The 24,902-nt window shown below is 42.3% G+C and overlaps 2 protein-coding genes across 4 annotated transcripts; one reads left to right on the forward strand and one right to left on the reverse strand.

Moving 5' to 3' along the window:
• Nucleotides 1-3,407: 3,407 nt before the first annotated feature.
• LOC116721012 (protein FAM49B-like) lies at nucleotides 3,408-14,298 on the reverse strand. Of its 2 annotated transcripts, none has more exons than XM_032564581.1 (11): nucleotides 14,185-14,298; nucleotides 8,294-8,367; nucleotides 8,072-8,193; nucleotides 7,360-7,465; nucleotides 7,002-7,138; nucleotides 6,821-6,898; nucleotides 5,887-6,003; nucleotides 5,000-5,079; nucleotides 4,737-4,863; nucleotides 4,392-4,462; nucleotides 3,408-4,307 (listed from the first exon to the last, which is right to left on the reverse strand). In XM_032564581.1, exons 2-11 carry the CDS (start codon nucleotides 8,364-8,366, stop codon nucleotides 4,238-4,240), a joined length of 981 nt encoding a protein of 326 aa, XP_032420472.1. In that variant the 5' UTR covers nucleotide 8,367; nucleotides 14,185-14,298; the 3' UTR covers nucleotides 3,408-4,237. The 2 variants fall into 2 exon arrangements, with proteins under 2 accessions (XP_032420472.1, XP_032420473.1); XM_032564582.1 differs by having other exon boundaries at nucleotides 8,294-8,391; nucleotides 14,185-14,291.
• Nucleotides 14,299-17,236: 2,938 nt separating this feature from the next.
• Nucleotides 17,237-24,781, forward strand: LOC116721018 (prohibitin-2-like). 2 transcript variants are annotated; one of them, XM_032564589.1, is made up of 10 exons: nucleotides 17,237-17,299; nucleotides 17,972-18,101; nucleotides 19,266-19,350; nucleotides 20,027-20,106; nucleotides 21,486-21,670; nucleotides 21,765-21,894; nucleotides 21,974-22,077; nucleotides 22,533-22,610; nucleotides 23,627-23,703; nucleotides 23,778-24,781. In XM_032564589.1, exons 1-10 carry the CDS (start codon nucleotides 17,279-17,281, stop codon nucleotides 23,797-23,799), a joined length of 912 nt encoding a protein of 303 aa, XP_032420480.1. In that variant the 5' UTR covers nucleotides 17,237-17,278; the 3' UTR covers nucleotides 23,800-24,781. The 2 variants fall into 2 exon arrangements, with proteins under 2 accessions (XP_032420480.1, XP_032420481.1); XM_032564590.1 differs by lacking the exon at nucleotides 22,533-22,610.
• The last annotated feature ends 121 nt before the right edge of the window (nucleotides 24,782-24,902 follow it).

Here is a 24,902-nt window from a genome sequence, read left to right on the forward strand (position 1 = left end):
TAACTGAATTAACTGATTGATCATCAATTGGAATAAATGATCTTCAGGTTCATCGCAGCTGTTTGGTCTCATCTCAGCAGCTCGTTTTAAAACTTTAAAACCAGTTTAACTGGTTCTGAACTAAAGGACTTTTATTCTGAAAAACCAGGAATAGAATCAGGCCTGATTCAAACTGTTTTTATTCTGCAGATGATCTGTTGGTTCATGAATGAGAGAAAATCCTGACAGAAATGAGCGAGAGGGCAGAGAAACCTCCATCCTGCTGCTGCTCGGCACCTGACGGCTGATGAGCTCCGGCCTCCGACACGCCGCCTGTCAGCCACACCCAGCAGCTTCCTGTTCCGGTCCACCGACAGGAAGGAAGCTCCTTATATGGAGCTGTAATACTGACAAATTCAGGCCAACAGAAAACCGATTCAGTCTTAAAACATGTTCGGTATCTGGATAAATTATTACATCTGAAAATGATTAACATTGATGTTTAAACTGTTGATCAGTTTATACAGTTTCTAATGTTGAAGTTTAGCCAAAAGTTTAAACAACTTTTCAAAAACTATTAAAATTTTCTTTTCTCTGACTGGCTCATTTACCAAATCCTGACTCCTAAAAACCTCACGATAAAAACTAAAGATTCATTTATTTAAACAGGTTCATTTAACCCTTTGTGAGCCGCTGGGTTCAGCAGCTGACAGGAAGCAGGCTGAGCGTTTCTCCACCTGTGGGGCTGCCCCACTATCTGCCTGATAATAAATAAAAACTCTCATTCATGTTTATTTTTAGCTGCAGCAGCTGAAGGAAACGTAGATAAAACTAATAATATCTGACCTGAATGGAGTCGGTTATGGTGAAGAACTGGATCCAAAACCTCAGGAGATAAACACGAAGCCCTGATGTTCCCCACAGGCGTCGTCATGGTTACTGAACAACTGAAATGTAAACAGTTTTAAAGCTGAGAATGTTTGAGACTCATTTACTAACTAGAGATTTAATTAAACTTCCTTCAGGACCAGATGTGTGGAACAAACAGGTTTTAATATTAACTTTAATATTTGAGATGATTTGCGCTTCATCCTGCTGGTCAGACAGATGATTTCATACTTTCAGCAGAGAAACTGAAAACTGCTGCAGAGTTTGATGAGTTTGTAGCTCTGAGGAGTTTCAACAGGTGGACCTGCATGGAGGTTCTGGACCTGCAGCTTCACCTCTTCAGCTCACATTCCTGCCTCGCCTCCTCGCAGGTCCAACCAGGACCAATTCTGCCCCCTGCAGGCCGCAGTGGTCATTACAGCCACAGATCCAGAATCAGAAAACCTGAAACAGATACTAAATATTCCTCAAAAGGTAAATAAATATACATTTAAACATGAATTAACAGATAGTTAATATTTACATAATTATAAATATTAATTTATGGGCTGAGGAAACCTTCTGAGTCTTTGCTCTAACTCAACCCGACCCGGATCTCTTTTCCTGACCCTAAACTTGGTTTGTTTGTTAATGAAATGAGATGAAGCTGTGAACAAATCCACCAACTTGGGATTCTTTAGCTCAGCACAGAAGCGAAGGGAAACCCTGACCTTTGACCTCTGGTTGGGCCAGCTACACTCAAGGCCTGGTTTCTTTCTGAACAGCCACCAGGGGGCAGTGATGTCCAGAGAAGGGTGGTGGAGCGCCGGGCAGACATGGATGAAGTCCTGTAGACGCCATGACCAGAGAACCACAAGGTGGCGCCAAACTGAACCTGATGAACCGGACCGACCCGTTTCATTCACGAAAATAAGTAGACTGGAAGTTTCTTCAGGGACACTGTACCGAGGTGTGAAGGTGATCAGAACCTCGACCCGACAGCTACCTGGTGTCAAACTCCATCCTGTAGTCGGGTTTGCATTGCATTATGGGATGCCGTAGACAAACTAATAAATAATACCAGAACAGTTCACTTCGATCGTTTTAACTGAAATAAAACCCAGAATCAACCTGATTGGAGTCTGCTTCCTGTATTTACGTTTGGTTCTGATGTCTGGCCCGTAAACAGACTTCAGGTTCTGGAAATGGTTCTGAGTTTATAAACTCATCAACTGATTCAGACCAAAATGAACACACTCCAGGTGAGACCTTAACGAGATCCGAAGGTCAGGAGTTCACTCCAGCTGTCACTAAGTTGTACGGTATAAGGCAGCCATATTGGCGGCCATATTGGATGTTGGACTGATCAAAGGTCCGTGTCAGTGACAAACCTCTTCTGGACCTTCCTGTCAATGTTCTGGTCCTTCTTTGTTTTTCAAAATAGCAAGGTGAATCCGTTCCCAAGCTGAGAAAGTCCAGTTCAGGTTTTTAATTTAATTTCCTTTTCATTGGACAGAAATCACGTGGCGTACCCCAAGGCTCAAACCTGGGACCCCTTCTATTTAACGTCTACACGCTCTCAAGGCTAGTTACCATGACAACTGATCACATACTGTCACCAGGATCAGCTCAGTTCTTTCAGAGCAGATTATTCTGCTGCCATCTGGTGGCCAACGTAAAATATTTCAAGTTAAATGGTGAAATATTTGGGTCACTTACTGGAGGAAAAACATGTTTTAGTTTTTTATTGGTGGATGTTTTTTTCTGAGAGAAAAGAGTAAAGATTAGACTATTTAGATTAAAAACACAAAGTTGAAACATTGATATTAAAGTTGAAATATTAAGAAAACACTCAGAGGTCATAATATTGAGACAAAGTGATCAAACATTTCAACATGTTTGATCAGGTTTCAGACGCTGAAGGAGATTTAAACTCTTTCAGCGTCATCATGTCATTTACACTCTTACTTCTTTACTTAATTAGGACAGTCATGTGTAACCATGGCAACAAGGTATTGTTTTCAGAACCAGGAGCAGCTGATTAGCATCTGAAAATCAAATATTACCTGAACTTTGACCCCAAATCCCAGAGGAGCTTAACAGGAGGCTTCATGGATGCAGAGAGATCAGATCACCGACTCCAGTGTTTCCGGGCCTCAGGCCCCCTGCCTGCATGTTTCAGGTGTTTCCCTTCTGCCACACCTGGACTGAATCTGTTGGTGACTAACAGGATTCTGGTCATGCAATCATTTGGACCAGCTGTTCTGAATAGAGGCACATCTAAAACATGCAGAGGAAGCTGAGGACTGGAATGAGAAGCACTGCCCTACTCCAGCATCTTTCTAACAGAACGAGCAAACAGACAGAAAGAGGAGCAGCAAAAGCAAAGGAGCTGGATCAGCAGTTTTTCACGGTTTTATTCAGGATGAGTTACTGTGGAATATCGTCTGCTGCCTTTGGGAAAAATGACAGAATTTTTAACAGAATTTGTGATTTTTTTCCTCATTTCAGAAACCAGGAATTTGAGCCTTAAAGTCATTTTTATAAAGATGAAAACAAACTTTTTTTTTATTAAAAATGTAAAAATTTTATTTGGCCAAAACGTCATTTAAAACAATAAAACTGCAGCATCGAGATACAAGGAAACTTAAAGCTCAAAACACATAGCATCAGGTCAAAGGTCGAGAACATCAAAATCCACATCAGTGGGAGGATCTTCCTCACATCCGTACCAAATCATCATCATCATCATCACAGAGGTTCATTCAGCTTCCTGACCTCCATGAAGACGTGAAGCAGCTGAAATGTTTGGACCGAAGCTCCGTGTTCTGCAGGCTGGGATGGACTCACCGAGTCGCATCATCACATCCAGTGTGAGACTACACACACCGCAGGGGGGCGCGTCGGATTTACAGGCTGTGAGACACAGAAGAACTGGGAGGAAATAACCCAACAGTCGGTTCCGAGTCAAAGAGCCGTCAGGAAGCACCAGAGAGCAGAGAGACGGAAACGTTTCCGTTCCTACAGAGTAAAGCTGAGATGTCACTGAATCTGGAATAAAAGCAGTTAGTCGTTGTAATTATCACTGCAGCCATTAGGGGGAGCAAGCGCATCTACCATCAGCTCGGTTAACTGAGTGTTTGAACGTCCAGCGTCGGTTCTACCCAGCACCAGAAACCAGGGGGCAGAATTAAACCTGAATGCAAACACTGATCTTCCTCCCTTCTTCAACAATAAACATCCTATGTTTGAACTTACAATATAAAAATAATTAAAAAAAATAAAATACAAAGTAAAGACAAAAAAACTGAAGTTTTGTTCAGTAGTTCTTCTGAAATTTGGACCTTAACACTTCCTGTCGCTCCGTTCCTACTCAGTGCTGAAGAAGAAGTTAGTTGGCCTGCAGCATGTTCTTGATCTGCTTGGAGGTAGTCTCATCGTTCAGGTGCTTGGTGGTGTACCTGGAGGCAGAGGGAGGGTTAGAGGGTGGAGGGATGGATGGATGTACGGTTGGATGTACGGTTGGATGCCTCTCTCTCTCCTACCTCAGGGCGTTCAGCAGGCCCTCCACGCTGCTGGGCGGCTGATCCTTCAGAACCTTGATGCAGCCCTTCATCTGAAAACACAACACGTCAATCTAGAACCTGCAGAACCGCTTCTGGATCAGGAGGTTCTGATCGGTTCTGTTTCTGATTTTAAATGTTGTTGGTCGATCCACTAAGAAAAATTATTTTACTGATGCAAATGACAGAACATCAAAGCTGCAGTTTGTAACTCTTTTGAAAAATGTGTTTTTCTACATATTTGTTGAAATTATTATCAAATGTTCATAGAAGAAAACGAATATGAAGAATAAAACTCTGTGGCCCCGGATGTTGGGCGTGACGTACGTCTATGTTGGAGGTTTTGACGAAGGCGCCGGCCGGATGGACGTGGTCGTACAGGATGATGACGCCGACCATCACACGGAGGCAGAACAGAACCGTCTCCTCACTGGCGAAGCGACTGCGGTACTCCCTGCTCACACACACACACACACACACACACACACACACGTGCACACCCACACACACACACACACACACAGAGTGAGCGTCAGGCCGAAGCGGCGGAGGAAGATCGTACAGGTGATGAAGATGCGTTCAGGACTCACGGCGTCTCCAGCATCACTTTGCACACGCAGGCCATGGTGCTCAGACAGACGGTCGTGTTCTCGATGGGAACATCCGGGTTCTGGACAGCAGAGACAAACGGATCATCAAAATGGGGAACCGCTGCGCTCCAGATGCATGATGGGAGAAAACCCAACAGCTCCACCACTTTAGTTGTCTTTGTAGACGAGTTATTTTTATGACTTATGAAGTCAAATGGTCACAAAAATACTCAAATTACATCCAGAATAACAAATCAAACTTTGTCCAAAGGTTTTATTTTGGTTCTGATATCAGTTTGGACCAGTGGTTCTGAAACCACATCCAAACCGGACAGAACTGCTACATGTTCGGTACCAAAGAACCCATCTTGGACCTGCAGGAACAAACCGACCAGCATTGGTTCTGCTGCTTAAAGTAGGAGGAGTGCGCCCCCTGCTGGTGAGCTCAGCAAACAACAGCTGCTGCTGATCACATCAGTTTTGCTGTTCAATAATCAATAATTACACAAAAACTGGAAGATTTATCAGTTAAAGCTACATTCAGAACTGAATGATTATTGATTAATGCATTGATTTATTAAATCTGAATGACAGATTTATTTTAAATTTAAGTTTAAAAGTTTCTCTTTTCTCCTGTTAATCACTGATTGTTTCATCAACATTAATCTGGAAAATGTGTAAAAATTAACAAAAGCATTTTTTCTTCGTTATGACCTCACAGTGACAGAAGATTACATCAATTTATCCATAAATCTGTATTTTCTGATGAGTCTCTGCAGAGCAGAGCTTTGGGGAGTTTAGTGAGACAGTCAGTAGAAAGATTGGACCAACCAGAACCAGAACCCGTCCTGGAGGACAGAACCCCATTAAATGACAGATAAACTCACATCTGAGACGAACTTTGACGTGGCGTCGCTCAGCGTCTTCAGCATGGGCGTGGCGCTGGCGTAGAACAGAGACATCCGATTGGCCAGCTCGTTGTTGACCTCGCTCCCCGAGTCCGACTGAAAAACCAGCAGAACCCAGAGACTCACAACAAGCCGAAGAGCATTTTCACAGAGGAGAGGTTAAAACACAAGGATGGTGCAAGGAACTTTACATTTTATACTGAGAAATTTTTATCTGATTTTGTCATCTGAAAACATAAACAAGAGTTTGGATTTCAGCATCAAATCTGAGGCAGAACCAGCAGATTAGAGCCAACAGGATTAAATCCCTCAGTGATCAGTTTATCTCACCTCATAACTCACCAAGACAAGCTTTAACATCACCTGATATCCTGAGATTTCAGGTTTTCTAAATTTAAAACAGAAGCGGACCGAGGACACGTCCCTGTGGCTCACCAGGTTCAACAAACAGAGAATCTTTCTGACCTGATTCTGCTTTATGAGGAGCCATTTGTAAAGTTACACAGTGAAAAAATAACAGCGATAAATAATATTTACACCGTTTTTCATTCATTTTAACTGTCACAGTTTCAAATTACATATTTAAACTTGAATGAAAAATATTTAGCTTGGCAGCTGAATATTAAACTTTCTAACTAAAAGCTAATTATTTCATAGTTTAACTAACTAAATATTTAGGTTCCTAATGATCGTCGTTTCTTTTCTTCTGTTCCTTTATGACGTTTTAAAGACAATAAAGGAGTTTACCATCACAGTGACCGGCTGCTGTGAGGAGATTCAGCGTCTCCAGCAGAAGTTTATACAAAGATTCACAAGATCCAGCTTTTATTTTGATAGTGCACTTCCACTTATCAGTAAGTGAATTTGCATATTAACTAAATATTTAGTTTGAATCTTTGTACGAGTTTCTTACCGACATGTTGTTGATCCGCATGCGGCTGATGGTTCGCCGGTAGTAGCTGAAGTCGTTCTGGATGGCCGGGTTGGTCATCTGAAACGGGACAGAGTCAGAGCGATGAAGAGGAGGAGGAGGAGGAGGAGTAGGAGGAGGAGGAGGAGGAGGAGGAGGAGGAGTAAGAGGAAGAGCAGCCGACCTTCAGCTCATCGAATCGCAGCGTGAAATGCAGGATGTGGGCGAACTGACGGGCCAGCGCCTGTTTCTGCTCCAGATGTTGGGTCGGAGTCGAGTCGGCGCTGGTGAGGATGTCCAGCAGGCAGTGCAGGCTGGATTCTGACGGAAACACACGGAAACTCACCACGGCACTGTGCAAAAGTTTTAAACCACATTTCTTAACGTTTTCCCTTCAGGACTGAACTGAAACTGGACCTCAGTCCAACTAAAACTACGATCAAGACTTTCAACATTTAGAGAACGAATCCGGCTGCTTGGAAGGAAAACATGTAGAAAAGTGGGTCGGGTTGGTAGTTTGAAACCTGTTAGAAGTCGGTTACCCAGTTTCTGTGAAAACTCGTAGAAAGTTTTGAGTTTGGCGACCAGAGGAACCACGGCGGCCCAGGCCGTCTCCTGAACGCCCTCAACGTTTGGGTTCTGGATGGCCTGAAAACAACAACGACACTTTAAAACCAGGAACTGAGCTCTGCACACTTTCAAAATAAAATCCTCCGTGTTTATAAAGGCTGTTTTCAGCATTTCTCTCTGATTTCCAACAAACTCAGAGGAAGTTTTCATAAAGGGTTAAATTAAAGTCTAAATGATCATGTTTTTATGACTTCATGCTGCCGTTTGTAAAGTTACACAAACACAAATTAACAGAAATAATTTGAATTGTTTAGTCTTTCATTAGAGAAAAAAAAGTGTGATTAGTTTTTCAAAGTCTTATTTTCTCCGTCTTATTCATTCAATTATAAACGTCACAGTTTCAAACTAAATATTTATTTAGTAAGTTAAATGTTTAGATTGGAGTTAATACTATTTAGCTTACAAACTAAACTGTTATTCAGCAATATAAATATATTGTTAGAAAGATAAATATTTAGTTTGCAAACTAAATATCTAGTAAGGAAACTAAGTATTTAGCTTGCTAACTAAATATTAAGTATACAAGCTAAATATTTATTTAGTAAGTTAAATATTTGAATTGTAAAGTTTGAAATCCAGCTCTTTGAATGTTTATTATATTTTCATATTCATCAAGCTGCTCGCCTGTCGTATTTCCTCTCCTGCTCCTTTGTACGTCTGCAGGTCCTCCAGGATGACCTTGGCCTCCGTCAGCACCTGGTTCACCTTCTCCCACACCTCCGTCTCTGACTGCGAAGGCTGAGCGTCTGGAAGAACAGCCTGGGGTCATTATCAAAACATCTGCTGCTGCTAACAGCTGGACAGGAAGGCAGACGGATTCGACTGGTCAGAGTCTCTGATTCCTACTTTCAAAGTCCAGGAAGAAGTTTCCAGCATTGTTGTCGATGTCTCGGGTCAGCACCTTGATCAGGTTCCCCATGCTGCCCACACAAGAAGCAAAGTAGCTTTAGACAAACAGAAGGAAAACTGTTAACCATGTCGCTAACGTTAGCATGCTAATGTTAGCACAGCACAGTGGGTCTGCTGATCTGAGGTCCATTACTGAGAAAGGTTACTAGTTACCATGGTGACACAATGATGCTCAGGCGTCAAGACATTTCAAATGTTCTGCTTTTCTCCTAAAGACTTTATCTAAAAAGATTCTACATCATCCAACCAACAGGAATTCATATAATCTGGAAGATAAATTACTGAAACAATCCTCACATTCACATGACAGAACTACAGCTATGATGCTAATGCTAATATTCAGTCATACTGTTAGCCAGCTAGCACAATTTCTGCTAGCTAACATTCAAATCTAAAGTGAAATGTTAGCCTACTGCTAATAGCAACATTAGCATTTTAAATGCAGACATTAGTGACAGTGTTACTGTAAAATTATTCTGCCGAACATTCAATCATTGATGATGTTAGCCTAGCAATGATCATGTTAGCATGCTAACCCATTACATTATTATATTCCCCGTACTCTAACGCCAGTTTTCATACATAAATGACAACATTAGCCACCTAAACAGCTTGTTTTTAAATTTAACTAGAACTTTACATCCGAGTCCGAATTTACTGGTCAAATCTAAACAAGAAACAAAGATACAAGTGAGAAACATTCAGCTGAGGTCTCACTTCCTAATTCTCAGATCACGTGATACAACACAGAACATTAAAGTTTTAAAGAACTGAAGCTAAAACAGAACATCTAAATCCAGTAAATCCAACTTCATTCCCTGAATAACGGCATGGAAACTGGAGTCTGGCCTTAGATTACCATCATCATCATCATCATCAGGATCATCATCATCATCATCATCATGATGATGATGATGATGATGATGATGATGATGATGATGATGTGGAGGATTTGAAACATTTGGGGACGTTGGTGTGACGGAGGTTGAAATCGTCGTTAATCATCAGAAGGCCTTGAAATGTTCAATCTTTCTCATTTATCGTTTAAAAAACTTATATATCTCACTTTAGAGATTTTTAAAAATTGATTTAGCAGTTTTATTAGTAAATCCATTTTTAAAAATCTCTAAAGTGAGATTTCTAAAAATGGATTTACCAATAAAACTGCTTCCAGATCCTTTTAATAGTAGTAAAGACTAACATTTTAACACATAATACCTCAAAATATACAGTAAAATTCCTATTCATGGCCTTTGTGTTGGTTAAGTTTGTTTCTGATAAACCAGGATCCCATTTAAAGTAACAATATTTGAGTGAGGAAACCCTGAAGCTGCGTTAAAGGAGAAGTGAAGCTCGCAGCTTCACCTTTATCTGGAGAACATTTCATGCTGTCGGGTAGATTTGCTCTTTGTGCTCTAAAATGTTCGCCGGCTGACAGTTTGGCAGTTTGTGGCTGCAAGCTGAAGTGGAAGCGACGCCTTCGTGTTAAAAATGGAGAAAAGAGGAAGCAACAAAGTCTCTGAAAGTTTGGCCTAAATTTAAAACAGAGGAAGTAAAACAGGCCGAGCTGAGTTCAGGTAAGAAAGGCAGAAAAGAACGACGGCAGAAACGACTGATCCCGGTTTGTAGAGCCCGGCGGTCCATTCGGTTCTGCTAAAGACTGCAAACACAGGAAGACTTTGTTACGCCTTAAAGCATCAGACCTTATTTTATTCTCCAAAACACAAAAAGCTGCAGATTTTCCTCCAGCAGAAACATTTCCTTTACTTCCTTCAATAAATAAAACGTTAGTTTTCCTTTGAGCCGCCGATTAAAAACAACCTGCAGTTTCAGTGATCATTTTTAACCCGAGCAGCTCTTTAAAATGGACTTTTACTTCCCCAAACTGAGCCGTAATGGACTCTCGCTCTGAAGTGGGCTGTGATTGGTGAACTCCTAATGTGGAAGTTTCACTTGGAGACACGACGGCTGCTTTAATCACAAGGTCATCTGATCGTTTCCTCCATTTCATGGGCCAGCCTGGTTCCAGAAGGTTCTGGTGTTTCCTTCAGTCTGACAGCTGATGATCAAACTAAAGTCCTGGTGACCAGCGTCGGGCCTTTGTGGGCGTAAACCAGCCTCAACCCAACGGTTCGTCTTTCTAAGCGATGTTGGGTCGAGGTTCTTCATAAACTGGGTCAGTAAAACATTCAGGAAACGTTTTTCCTGAGAGGACAAGCGTCAGTAAAGACCAACAGTTTAAACAAAGTGACTCTGGTTCAGACAGGAGACGTCCAACACGTCGCTGCTCTGATCTGTGAGAGTTTTGTTCGTTATTTGGGGATCCATCAGTTCGGATGTTCGCTGGTCTTACATGGTTTTCTTGGACAGAAGCAGCTCAGTTCCTGTCCTGCTTGTGCAAAAGTCTTAGAGTGTTTTCCAACTTCCTTCTTCACCAAATGGAAACAAGATGGAGGCGTCAGGTTTTAGCGGTTGGAGGATTTCTCTTTAGTCTTTGGCTAAAGACCATCAGACATTTCTGATTTCTGCTAACGCTCATTTCTCATTTCTGCTAACGCTAGGCTAGCAGTTAGCTTAGGTTGTATTTACCCAGAATGCCCTGGGTTGTAGTGCACTTCCTGCTTCTGCAGGGAATGAAATCAGAGCAGATCAGAGCAGGTCAAAGGTCACCCAGGGTGATGTTATAGATGGTTCCGGGTGAACAGAACTTTGACCCAGACAGCAGAACCTGAGGCTAACCCAGGGGTGGGCAATCCTGGTCCTGGAGGTCCGGTGTCCTGCAACTCTTAGACGTCTCTCTGGTCCAACACAGTTGAATCCAACAGCTGGATCTCCTCCTCAGTGAGGTCAGGTTCTCCAGAGTTCTGCTGATGGCCTCATTATTTGACCCAGGTGTGTTGAAGTAGAGACACATCAAAACGTTGCAGGAGACCTGCCCTCCAGAACCACCCCTGAGGTTAACCGCTGCTGGAAACGACCAGCTGGTTCTGCAGAATCTAACGTCTAACAACGACAACATCTCTCTGCTTTATGCAAACATCTTGTTGTTTTTAACTCTGTGGTGTTTCTAAATATATTGATGAGCTGAGCCTCCAACTTCCTCTCTGTCTGCTGAAACTCAGCGATCAGAACCAGTTCTGACCGGGTTCTGGACCAGAACGGAGGAAACCTGGGTTCTTATCGCTCAGAACGTTCAAACTGACGCATTTTAACCCAAATAAAACGGGTTAAAATGACAGAATCGTTCATTATTACCACATAAAAGCCTCAGAGAAAAAACCGTTTGAAGTTATTAACTGAATTCATATTAAAGAATCTTAACTTTTAAAATGGAAGAAAATGTTAAAGTTTCTCAGTAAATCTGAAGTTTAACCTCTCAGTTTGGACTAAAATTAAACAGAAATGTCCTTTATTGTTTCCAAAATATGCATAAATGTTTGAGCATTAAAAAGAAAATTTCTATTAACAAACTGCAAAAGCAGAGATGCGTAAATATTAGCAGGGATGTGAATATTTACTGGGTTTGTTTTCTCTTTAAAGTTAAATACTTTTTTATAATTAAACACAAAACATCTTGAGTCAGAATTTATAAATAAATTGTTTGACATAAAACATATTAATTTTGGGCTAAATCTCTGAATCCTCCTGTAACTTTTTAACTTTAAGACGATCCGCTCGTTTTGTCCGTAAACTTTTAATAAACAGAAAGATAAACTCAGAAACTTTGACTTTTTCTGGAAATGAATAAAATCATAACCTTCATATAAATTCTGAACCAGAACCAGAACCTCTGTCCGGACCAGCGACGGCTCCAGAGGTCCGGTCGGCCCTGACCAGGTGTGTGGTGACATCATGCTTGGAGGCGGAGCTTCATATTCTCTAATGTTTCCTCTGATCTGAACTAAAGGTACTTTCATTCTGCAGCCTGTAGGGTCAAAGGTCAGAGGTGAAGAAAGTTCAGCTGCAGGTTGATAAAAACTTCTGGTTAAACTTTATTATTATGTTTTATCAAGTGCTTTTATTCTGAAATGTGTATTTTATTGTGAAGGAATCTGGGCTGCCAGTAAAGTTTGAGCTGAAGAATCAGATGAGATCTAATCTGTCGTTCTGTTTTGTGGCTGAATCGTCTTCCTAAGCATGAGGTCAAAGGTCAAAGTGTTTGTTTATAATCAGGTTATCGCCTGATATGGATCTATTTATGGTTTTCTGTTCCTGAATGAAAGACGACAGACGGACAGAAAGAGTCGAACAAATGAGCAAATGAAAAGCAGCAGAAACTGAACGATGGTTCGAATCCCAAAACCAACTTCAGTTTCACTTTTTAAGCTTCGTTTGATTTCACTGATTAAAGAACGAACATGACTGGAATGATACAGAGCTGATGAATCTGGATCCGAGTGTACCGGGCCTGTAGAACCCGGAACCGGTCCAACGGACCCGCTGGTTTAACAGCAACAGTATGGGAGTGTGTGGAACAGCTGGAGAGCCCGGCAGGAAGTAACAGGTTTGAACATCCAGCAGAGCAAATAATCCAGATTACAGCAGAGACCAGATTATCATCTGATAGTTATTATGAACTGATTTATGACACAGAAAATATTGGAAAATATATTAGAGACGTCCTGATGTGTGATATTAATATCTCTGTTATGGTATATATAAATAAACTGCTGACTTTGCTCTTCTGCTGCAGTTAAATTCCCCACAATCTGCATCCCTGTCACATGACCCAGCAGAGGTCACATGACCCAGCAGAGGTCACATGACCCTTAAACACAAGATGGAAATGAACATCAGTTCTTCATATCGGCCCAGTTTATGTATTAATTTAAGTCAGTTTAAAATTGAATTAGAAAAGCTGAGAGAATATTAAACAGTTTATTTATTTTTATATTTTTGTGTCCAGAATTTCAGGTTTCAACCTGCTGAAGGACATAATAATGCTCATATTTTTAATATTTTGCAAACATTTTATAAAGACAAAGGCTGAGAATGTAAAGCTTTCATTTTGATTCATTAATTACATAGATTTCAATAAGTTCAAAAATTTAGGGCAATTAATCCATTTCTTTAAGGAGTTAGCCTGTCAGAGAAGCTAGCAGTGAAGCATCTCAATGCTAAACATGTAGCAGGTAATGCTAATGTCAACGTCCACAGTCCAGATTTCTAAAGAAGCTTCATCAGGACTTCCTGAAACTAAAAAACTGAATGGATAGAAAAACACTTCTGATGGCTGAAGAACAGATTTATTCAATAATTTACCAGCAAAAATGTTTTTTGAATTGGATGCTTATGTTGTCAATATATAGCTTTTGATTAAAATGTGATTAATTAATTACAGATATATTTGATTAAAAAGTGTAATCAAGTCCCATGTCTAGTTAAAACATTAGTGCCTTGGGGGCCGGAGCCCCCCGGCCGCCTGTTTCCTCGCACCGCCCCTGGACGGAGCCGCGCTCAGCCCCAGATTTGTCGGGCCTCCCCGCTGGCGGCTCTGACAGTCTGAACGGAGTGAAAACGGAAATGAGTCCCGCTGCTGGTTGCGGGTAAACAGACTCGAACCTGCAGAGAGGCGCCAGGATTTGGAGGTTTTTATTCTCAGGATCTGATCTCAGATCGGAACCTCCATGTGGGTCAGAACCTGCATCGGAACCTCACAGTTCTGCTGCAGGTTCTGCTCCTCCAGCAGCAGCAGCGGTCTGCAGGACCTGACATGTCTGATCAGTCAGGATCCACCCTGAGATCTAACCCCCACCTCCGGCCCGGACCCCGCCGCCTCCACCCCTCCCGGCCCCGGCCCCGGCCGCGCCGCGCCGCGCCGCGCTCACCTTCACTGATCGCTGATCGATGAGTGCGGAGCGGATCGATGGCCCGATGTGCCCGCGGTGCTCCAGGTGTCTCCCGGCGGCCCGCCTCCTCTACATGCTGGTGAGAGTCAACCCGGAAACCGGCGGCACGCAGCGCCGTTAACTATAAAAGGAGTGATTTCCTCAGGAGGAACTGAAGCGTGAGCCAATCAGAGAGCAGCAGGAGACAAGCTGGGCTCCGCCGCGCGCACAGACCCGAATGGACCATCGGAACCGGCCGCCGGTCCGAGCCCCGCGCATCAGAACCTCCGGTTCCAGGTGATCATCCATGCCGCAGGTCCGCTCTGTGCGCAGGGTCAAAGTTCCTCTGTGAAACCAGACTCCGTTGAAAATCCATCTAAAATTAAACATTTTCATCAGTTTCCACCTGTTGCTGAAAGATTTCCTGCTTCACCTTTACACCAAAACATCTTCCATAAACTTTTATTTTATTCGGCTCATTAATTAAGTCATTGGTCGCATTAATTCTGACAAATAACATGAATAAATGAAGCAAATTACAGCTGGCGAAAGGGATTTTTACTTCTACATGATTTATTTAGCCTTTTTCCTAAAAAATAAAAATATTTTCTATTTGTGTTCTTTTATCTGATCACTAGAGGTGGGTGGCTCAATTAAAAATATTGGTAATATTGATACCAAGTCAGTTTCAATATCAGATTGGTACCAGGGAGATTAAATCAACACTTCAGTTTCAGTTTCCTTCTTTATTTTTGCTTTGTAGTTTCTCAATAATACTGTAAAAAATAACTTGATTCTGTCTCCACTGATCATTCTTTCATATTTTGTTTATTTAGAAAGCAATGCGCACAAATTAGTTGTTTTGTTTATCATTATTATATTTCATTAAAGTATTTTGTTGATGCTTAAACTTTATCTGAATTCTTCCCTATTTAACTCATTAATGTTTAAATAATTCAAAAAACACAAAAATGCCCAAGTATGAGAAGTTTGATTATGAATCGTTCTTAAATAATAAGTCTTGGTTTTGATAATATTGTCCCTGTATTTACTTGGTGTTAATTTCTGCTCATCATCTTTGCCTGTTTGTCAGGAAATCTGAGTTCATTTAGCTGATTGCATCTCAAGACGCTGCAAGGCAAACAAGCTCAGTTCATTATAAATCTATAATAATTCATTTCATACCAACACAAACACATTCAGAGACATTTTCTGACCCTGAATGTCTGATTAATGTTTGTATTAAACTGTCTTTAATCTTCAGATAATTCACTTCCTGTTTCATCAGCTGCTCTTTGTTATGATATGAAAGATAAAACAGAGAACTTTACACAAAATGTTTAAATTTCTCTATTTGTTTGTTAATTCACACAGCCTTTTTTTAATGACTTAGACTTAGACTGACTTTATTATCATTTTTCATGCACAGGGTGAATACAGAAGGAAATTTCATTGCATACGGCTCAGGACAATGTTTTGAGGTTTCAATGTTGTGAGGTTACTCCAGAATAAAATAAAATACAGTATAAAATATGAATATAAATATGAATATAAAATATAAAGTGCAGGACTGACAGTAAAATGAAACTTATTTAGCTCTGTACATGTGCAAGGTATGAAGTGGAGACCAGTTTTTAAGTGCAGTCCAGTTAAGAGTTCAGCAGTCTGATGGCAAGTGGGAAAAAGCTGTTTCAGAACCTGGTGGACCTGCACCGGATGCTGCAGAACCTTTTTCCAGAGGGCAGCAGGGAGAACAGTCCATGGTGGGGGTGTGAGGGGTCACTGACCATGTTTCGGCCTTGGGACACGCCGAAACATCATCCTTATGTTTTATTTATTTATTATTTAAATGTAGACAACCTTTAATTTATTTATTTATTTACTTATTTTAAATTTCCAACCTCTGCGGTGGACTGGCAACCTGTCCAGGTGACCCCGCCTCTCGCCCGCTGACAGCTGGAGAGGGACCAGCACCTCCTGACCCCAATGGGGCAAGGGTGGAAGAAAATGGATGGATGGATGGATGGATGGATGGATGGATGGATGGATGGATGGATGGATGGATGTTGACAGACTTAATAAAAACTGGTCTTGTGTCCTCTTGGTGTCAATATGGGGTCGCTTTTTAATAATTAATATTTTTTTATTTCCTTTTTTCAACCAATTAAAACCCCATTAAGATCTAGATCTCATTTTAACAGAAATCTGCAACAATTTTTATTGTTTGTCATCATATTTGTCCCCAAAAATCTGCATTAATCTTAATCAACTTTGATCAAATTCAACCTTTATTTTGTAACCATATAATTAGTTTTTAATAAATTATCATTCAGCCAAAAGAATAAAATCAGTGGAGACTTTTTCTCTGTGAACATCGGTGACTCAGACTTGATTCAAAACATAAAGTAACTGAAATATTTCATCAGTCGGGAGCTCCAGAGCTCTGCTGCCCCCTGCTGCACAGGAGCAAGTAAAGGACAATAAAGGACGCTTCCATTACAAAATTATGGTTGATCAAATTTGATCATTTTGTTCACATTTCCTCACAGCACATTGTGTCTTCATGCCGGATTAAAGGAAGTAAAGATCAACTTTAAATGATTTCAAGAAAGACTGACAGCTTGAGAGAAAAATATCAAGAAATATTTTTGAAAGCCCATATAAATAAATACTAACGAATAAATATTCAAATAGAATAGAATGGAATAGAGAACAGTACGGACAAATTTACAGCATAGGACAAATACTGTACAGGTATTGAAAAATAATATCTCATATCAATATAAATATGCCACTCTACATAGTAATTTAAGAAAAATGCACAATATGTTTTATTTATACTTAGAAAACAGCAACAAACAAATAGAGAAAATCAGAGAAAAATCATGAAAATCAAACATATGGAAACGGAGGTCATCTTTCTTGTTTTTAAATTATTTGATCAAATAAATAATCATCTGAATCATTAAAAATGACTGAAAAACGATAAGACAGTCACGAAGCCTACATTTCCCATGATCCTCGACGGACACGGAAATACGTCATCACCCGTGACCTTGTTGTCTCTTCCCATTCGGTTTTCTAACAGGACAGCATGGCGAACAAGGAGCCAGGTGTAAGTGGGCTTTTTCCGTTAATGTCTATGATTTTTACGGAACCCTTTTCTTCTTTCCGGGTCCAGTTCGGTAGAACAGCTCCGTGGTTTCCCGCGCTTTGCTCCCCGGCTCGTGCCATTTTAAAATTCAGCGCTTGAGTCCAGCTGACGTTAGATGACAGGTAGAGCTGATTTAGGAGGATTTAAATGTGATTAGTAATAATATAAATGTCTGATTCTGCTTTGTTTTAATGGCTGCTCTAATAAATCTGTTCAACATTAGTGACTCAGACTTGATTTAGAGAATCAGGCGGGGTTTATGTCAAGAAAGCTTCAGAGTTCCGCTCAGGAGTCAAATTTACGTTGAGAAAAGCTCTAAAATAAGGTAACTTTAGGATTTTCTTTAATTTCCAGCTGGTATTCTGACTCTATTAAAACTTTACTAAAGTCTCCAGAAACTCAACTTTAATTCGGCTCATAAAGCAGGTGTTGGAGTGAGATTTATTCTGGTCTAATTGTTCTAAAATCCACCGATTATCGCTGTTTACAGAACAACCGGATATTTACATGAGCTCTGTTAGAACAGGGATCCAAGCTTTACGGCCTGGTATGGAGGTCAGGTTAGTTGAGCCTGATGCTCTGTATCTGCAGGTTCTGTTGATCTAATCAGACGTCATCTGCTGTGTTTGTCAGGGTTTTCTGCAGCAGCTGCGGCAGATCGCTGGCAGGATGTCCTCTGGACCCCGGGGAGCAGGAACCGGACTGAAGCTCCTGATCGGAGCTGGAGCTCTGGCTTACGGCGTAAAGGAAGCTACATACACAGGTAGCCCTGACCTTTGACCCCAAACACCTTCTCAGCTGGTCTAAATTTTGATTTAAATCCAGTTGATCCCAATCCAAGTCAGACTCCTTATAATCCCATCCAATCTGATTTGTACCTGGAAAACCTCGGGATCCTCTGGGATCCCACTGATAACCCCGGCTCAATAATTAGGTCAGGGGTGTCCAAACTTTCAGCCATTAGGGCCAAAACTGTAAAGTTGCGAGAAAGCCACATTTTTTTTTAGTTAAAACTGAAAAGATCTCTTATATTATACTAAATAGACAATAATTTATTAAAGCAAAAGAGTCTGAGTTTTGTAGAAAAGAAATCTGGGAAACAGGATCTTGCAGAGTTGCTGTTTAACGTGACAGATAAATATTTTCCAAATATTTTTTTGAGTTTATTATCCTCATGAATTATTTTTTTACTTAAGGACAGACAGTGCTGGTTGGTTTTAGTGAAGTTTAAAGATAATTATCCTAAATAAATAAATGTGAGCATTTTATTTTTCTGTAAAAATTCTTGAATTAATTATGAATTTGCTCCTTTTTTAAGTTGTGGACTGAGGGGCCAAACAAAGCCATCCAGCGGGCTGTAATCAATCAATCAATCAATCAATCACATTTTATTTGTATAGCACATTTCAGCAGCAGACATTTCAAAGTGCTTTGCATCATTACAAACACAGAAACACAAAGCAACATAGAATCAATAATCAAAACACGACATTAAGTCAAGTTCCATCAATAAATCTAATTGATTACATTTCAAATACAATCCTAAACAGGTGGGTTTTTAGTTGAGATTTAAAAGAAGTCAGTGTTTCAGCTGTTTTACAGTTTTCTGGAAGTTTGTTCCAAATTTGTGGTGCATAGATGCTGAAAGCTGCTTCTCCTCGTTTGGTTCTGTAAATGGCCCCCAGGCCACATTTTGGACATCCTGTTATAAACTCTTCTCTGTGTTATTTAATGTGGCTCCAGCAGGAAGCTGCCAGTTAATGTCCAATAGAAAGCTAACACTGTGGCAGAACCAGACTGAAACTCAGACAGGAATCAGCAGCATCATGCTGCGGATCAGAACCGCTAGCATCCTGCAGGTAACGGTTCGGACCCTGACCAGGACCAGAACCTTCTGACTGTCCTCTGTCTCTCTCTCTGTGTTCAGTGGAAGGAGGACATCGAGCCATCATCTTCAACAGGATCGGAGGGATGGAGATGAACACAGTCCTGGCTGAAGGTCTCCACTTAAGGTACGTTAGCTTAGCTAGCAGCTTTATTAGCTGCATTTTAACAGCTACTATGATAGTGTTCACAACTGATTAGCATCTCAGAGGCTCAAATAATACCTGAACTTTGACCCTGAATCCCAGAGGAGTTGAAAAGCTTCATGGAGCTGAGAGGAGGAGGAGGAAGTGCAGAGCGTCTCCTCCATCCATCATGGTGAACAATAGAAGATCTTTGGCAAACAAAATGGACGAACTTCAAAACTAAAACAGGATCCAGCCAGAGTTTTACATTTATTTTGTCATTCAGTGGAACATGACTGCTGGATCTTATCCCAGACTCCAGCGTCTCTCAGCCTGGATTTCAAACCAAACAACCAGACAGATTTAAAGAGCAGCAAAAGCAAAGGAGGTGGATTAGCAGAGCTGCTAACAGCTGATGGAGCCATCCAGCCTGGATACTGAACTGTTGGCATGAGACTGTCATACAGTCTTCAGTCAGAGGCCTCTTCAGGGTCACTGTGAGACGTTCTGCTACTGGAGCTCCTTCCAGCATCACCAGCCATAACGACTCTTTGAAGGAACTTGGCTGATCTGAGTTATGAGGACATTTAGGGACTCGTCATCCTCTGTGTGAGGATGAAGGTTTTCCTGCTGTAATCAGATTACTTTCCTCTGGTTCTGACTCAGCTGTCGTCTGCAGGATCCCTTGGTTCCAGTACCCCATCATCTATGACATCAGAGCCCGGCCCAGGAAGATCTCCTCCCTCACAGGAAGCAAAGGTCAGAGGTCGTTTTAAATCAGGCCCATGTTTGACTTTCTGTTCTGGTTCTGGTTCTGGACCAGAACAGTTCATTGGTTTAAACCAGTCTTTCTCAAACTATGGTCCGCGAGGTACTGCATGTGAACAACTGTTTCCATACCAAGTGCGACGCTACAGCTAGCTTAGCAAAGGATGGTGTTAAAAATAATGATAGAAAACTGGTTTAAAACCAGATCACTCAAAAAAAAAGATACTGGTGGAAAGAAAACAAGGCCAGGAATATTATATGATCAGAGAAGCTGAAGCTGCTGAGTGTTGATGTTTGGTTCACTAGCGACTGGATTCCTTTGAACGGCTCTGTGCGGTGAACTGTAGGACTCGACTCACTTACTGAGAACTGTTCTTTTTTATGATACTCTGCTTGCACATCAACAGCTCTTGTTATTTTTTAATTTAATTAAAAATTATGAAATGACATTAATTAAATACTATTGATAGAAATGGGTTAATTATTTTTATATTTGGTGCAGAAAAAGATTTTTTGTTTCTGTTAAAGCAACTCAAATCTATTTTTCTTTAATTGTGCTTCAAAATCACAAATATCCCTAAATGTTGTCATTGCACACAACACTTGGTAGTAAAGAACAACTTTTATATTTCCATGTGTTTCCAGCTTAGACACTTTCAGAATCTGTAAATAACTCAAATTGCCCAAATAGACGTTTTCATGGCAGCACTCTTTATTAGGAAGATCTAAGAAAACAACAATATGTGAGTAAACAGACTGATATTTTCTTTTAAATTCAGATGTGTTATTTCAGGTTAAGTGATCTTCAGCCTGAAAAGGTTTGAGAAACTCTGGATTAAAGGGAAGTGGCTGCAGTTTGCTGTCTGCCCGCTAGAGGGCAGCACATCCATTAACTGGATGCTTCATCTGAGGGTTTGATCGTCATGGCAACCACTATCTATGAGCACATTTCCCTTTAACTAGACAGCTCAGCCTCCATTTTGTTTTTATAGTTTATTTATTTGTCAACATAAAGTAAAAACAAACAAAAACATTTTTTAATGTTTGTAAAGTTTAAAGATGTTTTTCCCTCTGAGCTAAAATGATATCCTGGTACAGTTTTTATTTATTATGATGAATAAATCAGTAATTAATCTCCCTGCTTCATCTGGACGGTCGGGTTCTGTCTGGTACCAGAACCGACCCGTTAACCATCCAGAACCAAAACTGACCAGGTTAACCAATCAGCTGTCCTGTCAGACCTGAGTGTGAAAAAAGCATGGGTTCTGATTGGTTAACGGTTCTGGTTCTGATTGGTTAACGGTTCTGATTGGTTAACGGTTCTGGTTCTGATTGGTTAACAGTTCTGGTACTGGTTCTGGTTCTGTCAGACCTGCAGATGGTGAGCGTGACGCTGCGGGTTCTGTCCCGGCCGCTGGCCTCCAACCTGCCGGTTCTGTACCAGCGTTTGGGTCAGGACTACGATGAGCGGGTCCTGCCCTCCATCGTTAACGAGGTTCTGAAGAGCGTGGTGGCCAAGTTCAACGCCTCGCAGCTCATCACCCAGAGGGCCCAGGTAGGTGCAGCCGACCCGACTGCTGGTTCTGGTGCAGCAGGAAGTCAGTCATGTTGATCCGGCCCGGTTCCGTCCGGCCCGTCCCCTCCTGCAGGTGTCGCTGCTGATCCGCAGGGAGCTGTTTGAGCGAGCCAAAGACTTCAGCATCATCCTGGACGACGTGGCCATCACCGAGCTGAGCTTCAGCCGCGAGTACACGGCCGCCGTGGAGGCCAAGCAAGTCGGTGAGTGGGCCAGAACCGGGCCGCTTCCGCAGGCTCAGCAGGCCCGGTTGGATCTGAGGTTCTGGTTGTTCTCCTCCAGCCCAGCAGGAGGCGCAGCGGGCCCAGTTCTACGTGGAGAAGGCCAAGCAGGAGCAGAAGCAGAAGATCATCCAGGCTGAGGGCGAGGCGCAGGCCGCCAAGATGGTGAGCTGGACGACCGGGTCGGGTCAGAGCTGGTTCTGGACCGGTTCTGAACTCTCTTTAAGAAAATCCAAAGACCAAATTGAGGAAGTTATTCTGGAACTTTTTAGTTTCCATTCACTGTTTATGATACGATGCTTCAAAATGTGCAAAAAGAGCCATAAATGCGTCGTGTGCTGCGATCTGTGTTACCATGGTAACCTCACCTTTCTGCTGACCTCGGCCTGATAATTCAGTACATCTGTGATTTGATCCCTGGATGTTTTATTAAACAGTTTCCACATCAACCACAGAAGAAGAAGAGGAGCTGATCTGTTATTGAAGAGTTAAAGTGACTTTATGATCAGATTTACTGTTTACACTTCCTGTCTCCATCTGAGCGCGTGCAGAAACCGTTACTGTCCGACCCACTTGACTCTGTGTGTGTGTGTGTGTGTGTGTGTGTGTGTGTGTGTCAGCTGGGCATGGCCGTGACGAAGAACCCCGGCTACCTGAAGCTCCGGAAGATCCGGGCAGCCCAGAACATCGCCAAGACGGTAAGAACCCAGCAGAACTTCCTGTTGGTCCAGACCAGCTGCAGGCTCCACACACACGCTTGGTGGGGCAAGGGGCGGAGCTGCAGGTAACCATGGCAACCAGCTTGGTAAACTAAGCAGCATCACCTCCAGGGTTTTATCAGAACCGGTTCTGGTTCCTGCAGAGTTTCCTCTGATCTGGACTCGCTTTGAATCCCAATAAAAACATGAAAGTTTCTGATTAATCCCAATGAAACAAAATGGAGGTTCTGGAGGTTCTGGAGGTCCGTTCTGCTCCCTCCAGCAGCTGCTGACAGACGGCCACCAGGGGGCAACAAACGTCCAGCAATCAGCCTCGTTTCAGCTTCTGTTGCTGTGCTCTGACCTTTGACCTCTGGTTGTCACCATCAGAGCAGGTTAAAACCTGCAGCAGAGAGTTAATCTGCCCGGCAACAGCTGGAGTTTTTAAAGATGGAGGATGAGAAACAAGAAGCAGCAGGTCGACTCAAACCAGAGAAGAAGAAAAACCAAACGGCTTTTAAATTTTATTATGGGTAAAAATCTGAAAAGTGTGGCTTGCATTTATATTGACTGGAGAACATGGAGAACATTCTTCTTAAAGTTTTACCACTGATGATTCTCAGCTGGAGTTGGTCCCTTACTTTGACTAGGCCATCCCATAATGTCTCTGGCTGGATGTTCAGGCTCCCACAGCATGATGCTGCCACCTCAAGGTTTTCAAACCGCACAATAAAAGTTTCAGCAGATTGTGATCTCTGCTGCTCCTCCAGAACCAGGACCTCCTCTGCTGGGTTTCTGGTCTCCATGGTGACACTGGTGATTCTGTACAGAACCTCAGACCAGAACCAGAACCTGAAGAGAACCGGGTTGTCAAGGAGGCTGAGGACAGATGAACAGGCACACGCCACACTATTCAGATCCTTTCTCATTAGAAATGAACCATTCTCCTGACCCGACACCTGCAGGGTTCTGCAGAACCTGGCTCTGGTTCTGATCCATTTGTGTCCGTCCTGCAGGTGGCGCAGTCCCAGAACCGAGTGTACCTGAACGCAGACAGCCTGGTGCTCAACCTGCAGGACAGAGACAGCTTCAGGTGAGTCCGGTCCGCTGCAGCAGGCCCGTCTCACCGGGTCAGAACCAGAACCTCTTCTCCTGTCTCTGTTTCAGGCTGTCGCTGTCCACGAAGTAAGACGTCTCCTCTTCATCATCTTCCTCTTCCTCGGCGCCCGTTTCCCATCATCCCCCTCTCCGTCCAGCCGTCCCGATCAGAACCCAAACCGGGCCTCAGAATCCAAACCAGTCTTCTGGTTCCGCTCAGATAAACCCGACCCGGAATGATGCGAGTTCCCTTCAGAGACAGAGGGATGTCAGTCAGACTTCTTCACAGAACCGGACCGGACCAGGAGGCCGGTTCTGATCCGGTTCCAGCAGCAGGACGGACTCCACCTGGACTGACGATCTGTCCTCCTGAGGCCGGTTCTGCCAGGACCCGGGTCCAAACCTGGTACAGATGGGCTGCACTGAAGCTGAAGGCCTGGTTTACTCTGACCCATGGAAGAGGTTCTGAACCCGACCCGGATGTTCTACAGAACCAGCCTGAAAGCAGCGCCGGGTTCTGGGCCGGTTCTGACATTAAGCTCGACCCGGTTCTGTTGTTCTGGAATTGGATCAGTTCTAATCGCTCAAATACTGATAAATGCTCTACAGACCAGGTCAGTTTGGTTCTGGTTCTGGTTGGGTCCAGATTTGTTCTGAACTCAAGATTATAGAAATGAAATGAAATCATCAGTTAAATCAGAACCAGGTTCCTCCATGTTAGGTTTGGACCGGGTTCTGGTCGGTACCAGACGGATCGGACCGGGACGGTGGTTCTGTTGATTTAACTGGTTCTAAATATAATGTCTCATATTTCCGACCTCACACAGGATTTCCATATTTGGTCGTGTGTCACGTTTAGCCGCTGACATCACCTTGATTCACCGGTTGGTTTGTAGTTCTGACTGAAGGATCAAACTACAAACCCCAGAATGCAGTGGGGCAGCAGCTCCTGTCCTGTCATTGATCATGGCGTCCAGATGGAGGAGAACGGTTCCTATGAAGATCATTAATTTAACCAGAGTTCTCTTCCTGGTTTGGATTCAAAATAAAATCCAGTTTTTTTTTATACCAGATCAGATTTTTATTTTTCTGTCTTTTCTAAAAAAGGAAATTACAATATATTTTCAAAAAGTGTTTATTTCAATCATCCGTTCTGATTGTATGACGGAGTATCAGGGCCATGAAATGAGTTTT

Source organism: Xiphophorus hellerii, chromosome 6 (assembly GCF_003331165.1).
Source record: "Xiphophorus hellerii strain 12219 chromosome 6, Xiphophorus_hellerii-4.1, whole genome shotgun sequence".
In the NCBI taxonomy this organism is placed as follows: domain Eukaryota; kingdom Metazoa; phylum Chordata; class Actinopteri; order Cyprinodontiformes; family Poeciliidae; genus Xiphophorus; species Xiphophorus hellerii.